Genomic DNA, 15243 nt, shown 5'->3' on the forward strand with positions numbered 1-15243 from the left:
ATCATTAATTAATAGATTAATTAATTTAATATTTAATTGATTTAAAATTAATAGAATTTATATGACAAAGAGAAGGGACAGAAGACATTGAGAATTTTTTTGTTATTTTGTTTTTCAGTGTAGAGCCAGTAATGGAAAACTATGTAACTGTGACAATATGTTACAGAAATGAAGACAAGATTTGGTTTTACTCTGCACTCTGCTGTTGATGGGAAAGAAGGTTTCAGGAAAAGAGATTTTCTCTGCTTTGCGATTTGAACAGAGGCACCATAATCAAGTTCCAGAAACCCCTGTAATATTACTCCAAAGCTAGAAATGATTTATGCATTTTTTCATAAGAGTCACACTTAAATGGCAGAGCAATGGTCAGAGCATTAATATTTTAATGCGATTTTGTTCTGTGCCATTAAAGCATCGGTTGATCAATGGCCAAGTTTTGTATGTATGTGCCCACTAAATGAGCCCTACATGTAGTGAGCAATGACTCCATTTAAACTTGCAAATCTATGAGCCCTTAATAAAGGTTTTTATCTTTGGCTGATAAAATGATTGAGTTGCTACTTCAGTCTGTCTGTGCGCTTCTGGAATGTTTTAGCCACTGAGCAGCCCCTCGGCTTTGGTACACAGCGTGGTTTGCAAACTCCAGTGGCATAGAAGAGCCACAAAGGGCAAAATGAGTTCCTGTCTGTGAGGGAGGGGGCATTTTTGAGCCAATCATGAAGGACAATAAGGAAAAGGCACTGAAGTAAGCAGCAGGGCACGGAATCCCAGTGACGTCATACATTGTAGAGACAGAGCTATATAGTCAAGACAGGAAGACTGTGGGATACAGGAGAAGACATCGAGGCTAGGAAGTAGACCTACAATCAATGTAGGAAAAAAGCCCTGTGTGGTGAAAATCAGTTGTGAGTGTTAGGGAGCTCTCTCTCTCTCTCTCTCTCTCTCTCTCTCTCTCTCTCTCTCTCTCTCTCTCATAGTTTAAAAGGTGAAAGGCAGAGAAACCAGTGGGAGTCCATTTAGAAAACCATTGCTGAGGTTGGTCTTCAGGCACTTATAGGCTACCTAGAAAGACTTAAAAAATCTGTTTATTTGGATTAAACGAAATAACTGGTCTCCCATTATCCGCTCACTTTCTGGAGATCACTCAAGAGTTTTAGCTATTTTTTATTTGTTTTGTTTTGTTTTTCGAGATAGGGTTTCTCTGTAGCTTTGGAACCAGTCCTGGAACTAGCTCTTCTTATAGACTAGGCTGGCCTCGAACTCACAGAGATCCACCTACCTCTGCCTTCCAAGTGCTGATATTAAAGGCATGCGCCACCACCGCTCAGCTTGAGCTTTAGCTCTCATAATGCAGACTTGAAGTCAGACACTGTGGAGTTGGTGATGTTGCAGTAGCGTGTAACCTACCAAAGACATTCTGCCGTTTGCCTAACCTGATAGCGAGGCTAGAGACTCGCAGTCTTTGGACTGGCGTGAGAAACGGGGCTCTAGCATGAGTTCTGGGGGAGCATGGTCATCAGCTAGTTTACCCCCTCATCTGGGTAAGGAGCCAGGACCAGAGAGCCTGAGTAAAGATGTTCCAGAATGTGTGCTTAGAGACTGGTTGCTTGAACCGTGGAGCATGGTGTTCACTGGGAACCATGGGAACTTGCCTGATACCATAGCCCTTTCACCTCTGAGGTGCCCCTGCCTTTAGATCAAAATGCTGGAGGAAGATGTAGGAAATGAAAAAGTGACCATCGCCTTGGCTCGAAGGAGCCCAGTTGCCCCCACTGCTCTGCACTGCTTGTACACTGTAGGCCCAGAGCCGGGGGGTGGAGCTGTATCGGCTCCCTCTGGTGTTAGATTCCACAGCCACCACAGAAGGGCACCACTGGCCAGGAGAAGGAGCACCAGGCTTGATTTGGGTCAAATGCAAACCCCAGTCCTTTTTCTGGTTTTCAGTGTTGCATGCTCTTGAACTCCCAGAAGATGTTCAGCAAGAGCAGGTCTGTACCCTCAGGGCAGGCACGCCTTCCTGTGTGGAGGGCAGCACTCTGGAGCTTTCTAACAGGCCAAGAGCCTAGAATGAGGCCTCGAGTCAGCTCAGGCCGTGTCTTCTGTCACCCTGGTGACAGCGTGGGGTTGACAGAAATGGCTGACCAGGCTTCCTCCTCCTCCTGGAGCTTTAAGGAGACGGCCTTGGAGTTGTTTTCTGTCAGAGGCCTTCCTCGCCCCACCTTGAGTCCAAACAAGTAAAATCATGTCAGAAGACTTGTGATATTTTGTTTTCAGCAGAAGAAAAACCACATGGAGTGTTTGCTCGAGGGAGGTTCCTTAACTCTTCCCGCAGATTAATCCTGCCTCTCTCTCCTCCAGTGCCCCCTGCTTCCCCACCACCCAGACCCCCATAATTACCTTCTGTGTTTGAAAGCAGATAAATAAGTCATTTATAGAGTACAGTACAAGCTGATGTCCATTACAAGAAGAAAGCAAACCCAGACAAGGGGAAAGGGGGAGGGGCACTGGGTGTGGTGGGAACCAAGTTGTTATTTTTAGTAGGCGGCAGGTTAGGCTCCTTGAGAAAATGGGACTTGATTGAAATCCAAGAGGACCAGGGAGGCCACCTTGGTGCATCTGGGAGAACTCAGGCCTGAAGTGGGAATATGAAAGGACAGCAAAAAATACCAGACCAGCTAGGGCAGCGAGAGTCGAGAGCAAGGGGAGGGCATCACCCAGGGAGGGGCCATGCATTCGGGAAGGGAGTGGGGGCAAGTGTGTATGAACCTGTTGCTTCTCTATACCGGTGGTGAAAGACTCATATTTTACTTGGATCATCACATACTAATATTCTTACAAAATTAGAAAAATGAAAATTTAAAGACAGTAAAATACCACCCCCTCCAACAACAAAACCCCAATGTTTTGTCATTAGAATTACACACACACATTCACACACACAAGCATACACACACATTCACACACACAATCTTACCAAAGTAGTGAACAAGTTTTTAAAGGAGGACTGTGTTTCTTCCCCATTTCAGCATAGCTTAGAGCCCATGAGATCCAGGGATGCACCTTAGGTGGCACTGTGAGGTCTTGGCCCTCCTTGGACAAAAGGGGGCGCTGTTGCAGTGTTTGAAACAGAAGAAAGCCTGTCTGACTTCAATTTCTGTGCCAGCTAGATGGTAGCATGCCGGCAGAGTCCTTCTAGTGGGGGGAAGTGGAGAACCATCCCGAGATGGTGGTGGGCCAGGGCTCGATGCAACATTGGGAATGATTATAAATGGTTGGTTCTGGATTTACTTTTAATAAGTGGAGCTAACAGAACATCCTGGTGGTTTTGGTAAAGTCAAGGGAGACACTAAGAGTTCAGTCTGGACAGCACGAAATAGGAGCTACTGTCTGCCCTTCTCCAACTAGGGGGCTCTACGGGGAGCGGGTATATGCGCGTGTGTGTGTGTGTGTGTGTGTGTGTGCATGTGTGCATGCATGTATGTGTGTTCTATTGTGGATTTAATTTCTATGTGCTAGGGATTCAGTCAAGTGGAAATGTCAGTTCACTAAGCAACAAGTGACAAAATATCTCCTTATTTCAAAACTGTCAAATATAGGTAGTCCCAAGTTCCAGGAAACAGTGATCCAGCCAGCCAGTATTTAAAGCCAATCTGGCTGCATCATCTGCCGCTCATTTGTTTGCTAGCGTGAATTTGGTTTCCCTGATTATCAGTGGTCATACATTGAATTTACGGCCAAACCTTAGTGATCCCAAACATGGAATAACTCCTGATGTTTTACTATTTAATGGAAGGGGAAAGAAAAAGCAAACATACAAAACTGTGTCAAGGTTATAAGCCAAGTCCTTTAGACTAAACATGTAATGTCTGCGTGCTTACCCTGAGCCAGACACGAAGAAGGCACATTACAGTACCTTGGGGAAGAGCCTGTCCGTGGTACCTTCCCTCCTGCGCCTTGTCGATGTCTTACTCTAAGAATTGACAGCGATAATAACTGAAGAAGAAAATGAGCCCGGCAGCCACGTGAGCCTTTTCCTCTCTGTTCCCACAGCTCACCATCTGCTACCTGGACATGCTCATGACCAGCGAGGAACGCCGGAAGCAGCTGAGGGACCAGTACTGCTTTGAGTGCGACTGTATCCGATGCCAAACCCAGGACAAGGTATGTGGCGTGAAAGCAGATTGAAACTTTCCATGGTGGTGTCTGAGAGATCTTTCGGGGACCTCTGCTTCTGGTCACACTGCTCCAAAGAGCACTAGGAGGTAGAAGAGAGCGCAAGCCGCACTCTATTTCCTGGGACCTTTGTCTCCTGCCAAGGTGAGACTTAAGATCTCTGGGACTTAGCGTATCGTGGGAATGGAGATGCTACCCGCGTGGCATTAAATATATAATTAAGAGGAAATGAAAGGCCAGAGGGCTGTGAGAGCACACAGTGAGAGGCTGAATTATGCTGTGATTGATAACAGTTATTGCTGAGCAATAAACATACCAAGGAATATTTTGTCTTTAGTTCTTTTGAATCCGTTCCATGGGGCTCTTCTGCCGCACTTTATCAGATGAGGCGCACTTATCTCAAAACTCTCACTCTCCGAGGAAGGAAGAAGAGCCAAAATAAATGCCATAAAGATAATAAACTGCTCTCCAATTACTCATATACTGTCCTCATTTTGAACCTATTTTCTCTGGTTTGCACGCAATCAGGTTATCTGATATAATCTTACTTCTCCAGGGTGTTTGCATTGTCAGATGTATTTTACGATCATTATCTCATTTAATGTCAATTCTTACAAATAAATTGGGAAGCCGAACTCAGGCAGGTTCAGAGCTATGCCTCTGGGATGTCATAAAGAAAACAGTGACAGTACCAGGTCACCCATTCAGCTTCGTTGATTCAACCAAGTTTTCCTTGCACTGTGCCGGGGCCACCTGTGGTTGCTGTCACCAGTGTCAGCGAGAGAGGGGTAAATGCTCTTACTTTCTGAAAAAAGACCATAAACTCATTCGAGTACCGGAATCAGCAGTACAACTGGGTTTGCATTAAAAGGGACTAAGAACTGGGAGTGGTGGTGCGCACCTCTAATCCCAGAGCTCAGGAGGCAGAGGCAAGTGGATCTCTGTGAGTTCAAGGCCAACCTGGTCTACAGAGTAGAGTGAGTTCCAAGTCAGCCAGGGCTACACAGTGAGTCCCTAACTCAAAGAAAAGACAGAAGAAAGAAGTAAGAAAGATTGCATCTGCTGCATAGATAGCGCCAAGATCCAGTCTACGTTAGCACCCTCATGCTGGCAGTCCCGTGAACCCCCTCGGACACTCCCTCCTCTAGCTGACTAGGCTCTGGGTGGGTCCATGCTGGTTTCCCCACAGTCCTTAGCTGGCAATGCGAAGGCGGTAGTTCCTCTTAGAAATCTTCCTGAATAGGGCCAGCCAGATGACTCAGTGGGTAAGGAGGCCTGCTGCTAGGCCTGACACAATTTGAGTTTTATCTTCAAGACCCACATGGTGAAAGGAGAGAGCACACAAGCTGTCCTCTGCCTTTGCATGCCTTCTGTGGCACATGGGTACCTATCTGCACACAGTAAATAAATACAATTTCAAACTGTTTCCAAAAGAAAAGAATTCTTGAATGAATGCATGAATGAATGAATGAAGTGCTTCATTTAAGATCAATGTGTTCATGTTTGCTTTATTGTAACTATAGTGGTTAGGAAACATCTGGCCACAAATAAAGATAAATAAAACTGTTTTTGATAGGTGTGGTCTGTTAGAAGTGGTTCTGGAGAAATAATACAAGGCAGTTACTCACTGATCTTACCATAAACCCACAAGCCATAAATCTGTTTTTTTTTTTTTTTTCTTTTCATGGTTTGGGACATTGAACCTTAGAACCTTAGAACCTTGTACATGCTGCACAAATGCTCAGCTACATTTTTAATGTTTATTAATTTGTTCATTGTAATTTTTATTGTGACACAGGGTCTCACAAAGTTACCAAAACCTGTCTTCCTGCCTCAGCTTTCTTGAGTCTCTGTGGTTTTAGGCTTGCACCTAAGACTGAGTTCTTGTGGTGGTTTTAATGAGAATGGCCTCAATAGAGTCATATATTTGAATATTTGACGTTCACTGAGTGGAACTGTTTGGGAAGGAGTAAAAGGTGATGTCTTGTTAGAGTAGGTGTGGCCTTTTGGAGGAGCTGTGTCACACTAGGTGGGCTTTGATGTTTCCAAAGCCCACACTGGGCCCAATGTCTTGCTCTCTGTCTGCTGCTTGCACCTCAGATATGAGCTCATCTGCTTCTCCAGCGCCATGCCTGCCTGCCTGCTTGCCACCATCCTCACCACCACGATGTTCCTGCCCTAATCCTCTGATACTCCCAATTAAATGCTTCCTTTTACCAATTGCCTTGGTCATGGTGTTTCACCGCAGAAATGGAACAGTAACTTAGATAGTTCCCAAGTCATTTCTTCATCTACAACACTTCCTGTCATGTGGCTTTTGTCCTCATGTTCCCAAGATGACTGCTGTCCCCAGCACCTATTTGGTGTGTACAAATTCAAGATGGGACTATACAGGCCAAGAAGCAAGGTAGCCTCTCGTAGAGATGTGGACTTACACTTCACTGTCAAACTGTGTCCCATGGCCACTTGTAGCGGTGAAAGAGGCTGGAACATATTATATTCCAGCTTTTCACCCTTGGAGAAGTGTGAATGACTTTGGGTGTGCAATACCTGCCCATTCAGACAATTTTCATCCTCTTAACTGTGGTGTGCATGTGTGTGTGTGTGTGTGTGTGTGTGTGTGTGTGTGTGTGTGATTGTCACATGTCACTTCAGTTAGATACATTCTGAGGTACTTGTCACTAGGTGATTTTGTCATTGTGTATGTATGTAAGAACACAATGTATTTACTGTGTATGGTAGTTTAAAAGAAAAAAAAGACTGGGTGTGGCTTTGTTGGAGTGGGTATGGCCTTGTTGGAAAAAGTATGTCACTGTGGGCATGGGCTTTGAGGTCTCATGTATGCTCAAGCCACACCCAGTATCTTAGTTCACTTCCTGTTGCCCACAAGCCAAGCTGTAGGACATCTTCTCCAGCACCATGTCTGCCTGAATGCCACCTTGTTCCACCATGATGATAATGGACTGAACCTAAGAACTGTAATTGGGCAACCACAATTAAATGTTTACCTTTATACAGAATTTTGCTCTGCGCAGTGACACCCATGCTCCTTCTCAACTCTCCATAGTGTTAATTTACCTGAGAGGGAAAATATCCACAGAAAAATTCACTTCTTATTGTATTTCACAAAAGTTATAGATTCAGAATCTCAGGATGGTCGAAATTAGTTGTGCTTCAGTCCTAGATACCACACAGGTACACACATACTACACACACACACACATACACACACACACACACACCACTCTACACATATATATCACAACACATACATCACACACCACATAGATACATCACACACATACACACCATATGCATACCACGTACACACACACCACATACCACAAACACCACACACATGCACCACACACACACTACAAACATGCCAGTATATAATTTATGAAAATAAAAATATGCCGCATGTCTACCAGTCTGCTGAAAGCTCTTATTTCATACCAGGTTATGGAGAACCCCCTGACTGTTCTCCTGGCTCTTTCTTCTCATCCACACCATGCACTATTCTAGATTGTGGTTTTTCATACACCCTGTTTCCTCATCCTGACTTTGTTCAGGGTTAGTGCTCAGGATAAAGTTCCAGCTCATAGCTCAGATTTGGTGTTCTCCAGTGACTTGGCCCCAAGACTCAGAGATGTACTTCATTTCTTTCTTTTCAGATACCAACTTCTTCTATCTAATTGTACCTTCCTCCACCCAAAGGACTCTGAAGTTATGTTCATGTACATGTGTATGTGCACACAGGCACACACTCACACATATATGTGGATTTCTGCATGTGTCATGCAACAGCCATTCATTTTTATATTTATTTGAGAGATAAATGAGACAAGGAGAAAGATAAGACAGGCCAGTCCCCAGAACACATACCCAATGCTCTCTTTCATAATGGCCTAGATAAATCACAGATTCACTCTGAACCTCCAAGTACACAAAGCTAACGGCAGTTTCAGAATTCACAGAAGCCGGAGGGTTGTGCATACACATGTCCCTCAGCCAAGACACAGTCATCCTCACACTGAGACAGAATTCTTGTCACTCTCCATGGCCACCGAAGTACCTGATTTTTATAATATTTCTCAATGTAACTGACTGACATAGTTTAAAATATACCTTAAAGAAACCAGGAGAAGCAATGCCGTGATCTGAGATGTATCTGTCTAATGCTGTGTCCGTTTTTATCTTCCTAGAGCAGAACCATTGCTGCAAATGCCCAGGCCGTCCTTCCTTAGCTCTGTTCTTACAGCTAAGGTCTTGCACTTTTAACATTTACTAAGTGATAATTGGGTGTGTTTTGAAACATCAAAGGGTAGTTGTGCAGTTGATAACATTAGGGCCCTCTGGCTGGCCCCGGCGTTTGCCCCTTCAGCAGTTTGCACCCCGTTCCCCTCACCCCGTGTTGTGCCGAGGGTGTGCTGGTGTCGTGTGGGATGGCCAGCCTCTCTTCCTGAATGTTCTGGGTGTCAATGGCTGTGCCTCCTCACCGAGCAGCAGAATGAATCCATGCCTGTTCAGGAGAGAAAGCAACATTAGTTGAAAAAGCTGTATTCGGGGGGAAGCATGCATTTCTGCCCAAGAATGTTATTCTGGTAACCCGAGTCCACTTGACATGTGAGCAGTTACTTAAAAGTCATTAGGAAACCAAGATTTTTTTCCCTGCCACCTTCCCCTATTTTGCTACATTAATTATGAGCAGAACTGCCTCATGACAGGATGGTGAGGCCAAGCAGTTCCGAATTGTTTTACTTTTCAAGTTTTAACAATGCAAGCAGAATGTGTTTCCTGTTTCTAAGGTTTTCATCATAGGCAAGGTATGTTATCTTCAGGAAGATTTGAGAGATGTAGGAGAAGAGAGGAGTGTGCATGTGCGTGTGTACACGTGTGCATGTGTACACATGTGTGCGTCTTTCTATTGGATGAGTTCTTTGGGAATTGAAAAGCCTACCTCTTGCTTCTTTGACTTTTAAATTACATTTTTATTTATTTATTTGAGAGGACACGCATGTGGAGATCCAGAGGAAGTCAGTTTTCTTATTCCACTGCGTGGGCTCAGGGGATCGAACTCGGGTCCTCAGTCTTGACAACACACTCCTTTAACCACTGACCCATCTTGCCGGTCTCCTCTTGCTTTAAATGAGCAGAGGGATGGGCTTCTGGAGTGGATACAGGCATGGCTGTTGTTCACGTTGAAACAAGGAAAGGGGTTCTTGACTTTGTAACCCAGACTCCTCTCTGCTGGGCTGCTGTGAAGGAGTGGGTGACATCTAAGCAGACCCCATGCTCCTTGCCTGGGAAGTCATTAGTGTGACCTTTGTGTTTATTGTGGAATATGCTGCCTCTACCCCGCAGTGCTTGATGCTGCAATGTTGCTTTCTCTAAGTGGACCCGTAGGTGTCTTTTCCCAGTTCAGCTGAGCCCCAGAGTCCACCTTGCGTTTAAGAAGAGGGTCTCCCCACAATCCACAGTGACACAAGTAACCTTTCCAGTTTCTGCAAATATCTTCTGGCTTTCAGTGTACTCCAATTATGTCCAGCCTCTGGCTTCTCTGGACCACACTTGACAAGAACTCCCGTGGACCATACCTTAACATGAAGCCCCCAACCGAGAATTCAGCAACCACAGCTAGTGTGATACAGAAAATAAGTTTTCTATGAACCAATCGTTGTATTTAGTTAGGCCAGTTCACTGCCCAAAGCTGTATGTGAGAAACATTATGAAGAACCTCTTTTCCAGAGAACATGACGAATTAGAACAGCTGCTGAAGTTTCAGTAACACCTACTACCTTTGAGGTATTTGACTGTCTTCATTACACGCCACATCTCGTCTAATTTCCACAGCTTGTGTAAACTGTGACTACTATATTTCCATTCAGGAGATGAGGTGATGGGACTCTCTAGAGTATAGCCAGTCTACTGTGCTGTTCCTGTAGATGTGTAAGAGATAGACCATCCATGTATTTTTTAATTGAATGTAGTTTGTGTTTAGTAAAATCCTCCTTTTACTGTGCCATTCATTCTTTCAGTTCTGACAAATGCATGAAATTGGTACCACCACCATTTAAGGGTAGAGTTCCACTATATACCTCAAAAGTCCCTCATTTGGCTCCATTGCTAATTTTATGCTTGATTCCCAGCTGGATACCATGCGGCATTTTAATGCACACATGCTCTGTGTAATTCAGTTAACTGTATTTATCTCCTCAGTGTTCCAATTTGCTTTCCATTGTTGATGAAACACTAGCCGAAACCAGCATGGGAAAGAGGGGTTTTATTTTATCTCACAACTCCCAGGTCACACTCCATCAGCAAGTGAAGTCAGGGCAGGAACCCGAGGCAGGAACTGAAGGCAGAGACCATGGAGGAACACTGCTTACTGGCTTGCCCACCTCGCCCCTTGCTCGGCTTACTTGGCCCACATGCCTGCGGATGGTACCCTGATGTGGGATGCCCTTCTGTATGCTGTGAATATGTTTTATTAACATAGATTAATAAAGAAACTAATTTGGCCAATAGGCAGACAGAATAGAGTCAGGCTCAAGCAAAGATACAGGGAAAAAGAAGGCGGAGTCAGAGAGATGCCAGGAGCCACTGGGGAAGCAAAATGTGAGATAACAAGCCACAAGCCTTGTGGTAAAATATACAATAATAAAAATGGGTTAAATTAAGTCATAAGAGCTAGTTAATAATAAGCCTGAAAGCCTGAGCTAATAGGCCAAACAATTTATAATTGATATTAAGCCTCAGAGTGGTTATTTGGCAACTGGCAGGCAGAAGAGATGCCTCCAATTACAGAACCCAGAGAAGACTGGGTCTTCCTTTGTCAATCAGCAATTAGGAAAATGCCCCACAGAGACACAGACCCACAGGCTGTTCTGATGGAGGCAATTCACTTGAGATTTCTCCTCTCTAGTGTGTCTATATTCCTGTCTAGTTGATATAAAATAACTATGAGAGTTATCAATATTTTATAGCAAAACATTTAGAATCCTTTCTTCTCTACTTTTGAGATATACAGAAGCCATTTCCTGCCTATAGTCACCCTACCAGATCTTCCAGTCCTGACCTAACTATAACCTGATACCCACTGTCAGCCCCTCATCATGGCCCTCTTCCTGTTGTTACCCTTGTTCTTCCCAGCCACCTAGCTAGCTTAGACCCGAAATAATCACACAGAAAATTGTATTAGTTAAATCACTGCTTGGCCCATTAGTTCTCACTTCTTATTGGCTGACTCTTACATATTAATTTAACCCATTTCTATTAATCTGTGTATCGCCACATGACAGTGGCTTACTAGCAAAGTTTTGGCATGTCTGACTCTGGTGGTTGCTCCATGGCATTTCCCTGACTCTGCCCTTCTTCCTCCCAGCATTCAGCTTAGTTTTCCCCACCTAGTTCTGTTCTGCCTTTGCCATAGGCTCAAAGCAGTTCTTTATTCATTAACCAATACAAACAACACATAGAAGGACCTCCTATACCACCTTCCCTGTTGTCCCTGGTTGCCATCATTCCACTCTCAGCCTTCTTTTTTTCAGCCCTAGGACTTGAACTTGGACCTCTTAACACCTGTCTAGGAAGGGGCTATACCACTGAGCTGTATTCCCACCTCTCTATTTTCAGCATCTGAGAAATCAACATTTTTAGATTCCTCATGTTCATGAGCTCATGCAGCACTCAACTGGCTTCTATTCCTTACTGCACTGATTTCCAGCCCCACCCATGTTCGCAGCAGTGACAGGAGCTCTTATTTTTAATGGCTTCCTGGTATTTTGTTGCATATGTGCATGCACACATACATGTGCATACATCTGTGTATGCATGTGTAGCTCAGTCTTTATGCATTCAGTAGCTGATAGGCACTTGTTGATTTCATTCTCAGCTCTTGAGAATAGTGCTGCAGTGAACTTGGGATAGAATTGTATCACTGTTGTGCACTGATCTCGTTCCCATAGAGGTATAACTAAGAGTAGGATCTGTAGGTCATAAAGTAATTCTACTTTAGTTTTTGAGAGACTCCATAACACTTTTCATAGTGGTTATTACAACTTATGTTTCCACCCAATCTCCAAGGGTGACTGTAAATTTTCATCTTGTGCAGATAAATATTTAGGATTGGGATTGCTGAGTCATATGGCAAATATATATAACCTGATTTTGCTGGGTTGTTTTCCTGAGTGACAGCAGCAGTTTGAATTCCCACCAACTGTGACTGCGAATTCCAAGTTGTGACTCATTCTTTTTAGCACTTGTGGTCCTCGGAAAGGGAGTGGCACTATTAGGAGGTGTGGCTTTGTTGAAGTAGTTGTGCCCTGGTTGGAGGAAGTGTGTCACTTGGGAATGGGCATTGAGGTCTTCTCTGTGAGGCTGTGAGATAACTTCCTGTTGCCTACATATCATGATGTAGTCAGCATCACATCTACCTGCACACCGCCATGCTCCTTGTCATGATGATAATGGACCGAACCTCTGAAAATGTAAGCTATCCCAATTAAATGTTTTTCCTTTATAAGGGTTGCTGTGGTCACGGTGTCTCTTCACCGCAATAGAAACCCTAACTAAGGTTTCTTTGATTTGCCAAGGTTTTCCCCCTTGTCTTTATTTCCAGTTATCTTATCAGATGTATGACAAACTGCACTGTAGTCTGAATTTGTATTTAATTTGTAATCATTAATAGCTAATGTTTGTAACTTCAAATATATCATACTTAGACCTATGAGTGTGTTTCATGTGCTTATCTCATTTGAAGACATGATTGTTCAAATCTTATGCCTGTTTTAAAAAAATCAGATGTTTTCTTGATGAACTGTGAGAGTCTTTTATTCTGAATACCAAATCTTTTACCAAATACACATCACATAACCTATTTTCCTCCGTCTGTGCCTTGTCTTTTCAGCCTGTTGATAGTCTTTAAGGAGTGACGTTTGGATTTGGATGTAGTCTCCCTGTCAGTGTTTCCCTTGTGTAGATGAGGCTTGCATGTATTATTTAACAAGTCTTTGCCTGATCCAAGAAAACAAAGACTTTTTCCCTGTGTTTTCAATTCACAATTTATATTTGGGGGCTTTATACTTATGTCATTTATGTGGTACAAGGTTTCATTTTTTGCATATGGGTATCTTTCTTGCTGTTCTAGTAATGTTTATTGAGTCAGAGTATTATTTACTTTTACTTATCTTAAAATTATATTTATTGCATGTGTAGGATGTGTGGAGACATGCATTCCATGGCTTGCATGTGGGGGTCAGAAGACATCTTTTAGGAGCTGATTGGCTCCTCTGGCCTTAGCGTGGTTTGAGAGCTCAGGCCCTCAGGCTTCTGTGGCAAGTGCCTTTACCCGCCAAGTCACCTCAGCCAGACTCACAGTATCTCTTTCTGAAGCCCTAGAGTAACACGGAAAAGAATGCAGAGTTAGACAGGGTAGAAGTTGGAGGCCGAGTGGGTAGCTGGAAGTGAAGTGGTGGGGAAAGAAGACACGTGCTAGGGCTGATGGCGCTGGGCCCTGCTGCATTCCAGACACTTGGCATTGGCACTCTTTCATCTCTTAGTGCCCCTTATCTTTTGTAATAGGAGACTTATCGATGCTTGGCCAAGCTGTTTTGCTTTCAATTAGATAATGTTTGTGTGGCTTGGGAGATGGAAGATGCTCAGTAGTGGCGGTCATTATCCTTCTAGAATGATCCATTTGAAAGTTCCAAGAACTACAGCATCCCCAGTTCCCGTTATTTGCTAATCAGAATCTGAATTGCCCTCCTAGGCTTCTGGGCAGCTTTTAAAGTCTTCCTGCTTCCGCCATTAGGAATGTCTTCTTCCTTTCCATTTGCCGGCATTGTAATGCCAGTGGTTCCCGCATTAGGGTACTTGGTACTCTTCATCCATCCTCTTCTTGGTATCTTCCCTTTCTGCACAGATTTTACTCCTGAGAAACAAGCTAAAACTGGCCGTGGTCAAAACTCTGATGACACATCACCACCTTCCACCACTCCCAACTCCACCGGGTCCCCTACAGTTCCTGGCACAGCTCCCACTCGGGGAGGGTGGCATGCAGGTGTACTGGTGGCTCTGAAAGGGACAAGGTCATACTTTGACCTTTCTCACGTTCTCCTCCATCTGAGACCTATGCTTCTTTTGGGGTTTCTGTGTGAGGCTTGCTTTCTTTAGCACCCCCGTGATCACACCATCAGGAGGTGGAAGCAGAAACGTGAAGTTCAAGGCCAACCTCGCTACATGTTGAGCCTTGGGCCACGTGAGACCCTGTTGTAAAATACAAAAAAAAAAAGTGAAAACTGTTTCCCTTGCTGGGTTTGGCCGTGCTTGGAGTCTTCTGTTCAGAATAAAATGGAAGTCGTAAGGCCTCACGGGACAAACCTCCCTGATTTTTATTCCTTATTTGTTATAGTTCAGGAAGATGGAGAGCCCACATTCTGGTAGTCCTAAGCCTGAAACAAACTGTGTTTCCTTCTTTTTTTTTCAGAGTGTCTGTGTCTGTGCAGATGTTTGAGTATAGGCGTCTGTGTGCCGTGGCCCGTGTGTGAAGGCCAGAGGACTGAATGTCTACCTTACGTGAGCTGGCCTTTGAGCTCCTGGGAATGGTCCTGTGTCTGTTTGGCCCCTGCCCAGATGAGGGCTGAGGTCACAGTCATTCTCTGCTTCGTTTGTTTTCACGTGGGTTCTGGGCATCTCACCTGAGGCTCTCACATTCTCACAGCAAGCGCTTTACTCACTGAATTGTCTCCACAGCTCCCGAAGAAATACACACACACATAATACACACACACACACACACACACCCCACAATAACTGTAGCATCTGGGTCATCAGAAAGTAGGCCACTCGCTTACTCTATAGCAGCAGTGAGCAGGCAGCTTACTCTACAGCAGCCATGGGCAGCAGAGGGCTCTAAAACCTGTAGGTGGCCACTCTGGTGCCAGTGAGAAGGATGTCTTTGATCTCAGAGGTGGGAAGGTGTATATTCTAATCCTTTTATCATCTTACTCTTTGTAAAAAATGCAGTGATTCAAAATTACTTTCATTTAATTTAAATAGTATATTTCTTCT

General features: G+C 44.2%; 1 protein-coding gene across 1 annotated transcript in view; it reads left to right on the plus strand.

The window, feature by feature from the left end:
* Window positions 1-15243, plus strand: part of Smyd3 (SET and MYND domain containing 3) — a 553720-nt gene that overhangs the window by 421170 nt on the left and 117307 nt on the right. The window contains exon 8 of the mRNA XM_057770627.1: window positions 4051-4161. Within this exon, the coding sequence (XP_057626610.1) occupies window positions 4051-4161 (111 nt within the window). The remainder of the gene's footprint in view (window positions 1-4050; window positions 4162-15243) is intronic.

The sequence above is a fragment of the Chionomys nivalis genome, chromosome 5 (genome assembly GCF_950005125.1).
Source record: "Chionomys nivalis chromosome 5, mChiNiv1.1, whole genome shotgun sequence".
Classification (NCBI taxonomy): domain Eukaryota; kingdom Metazoa; phylum Chordata; class Mammalia; order Rodentia; family Cricetidae; genus Chionomys; species Chionomys nivalis.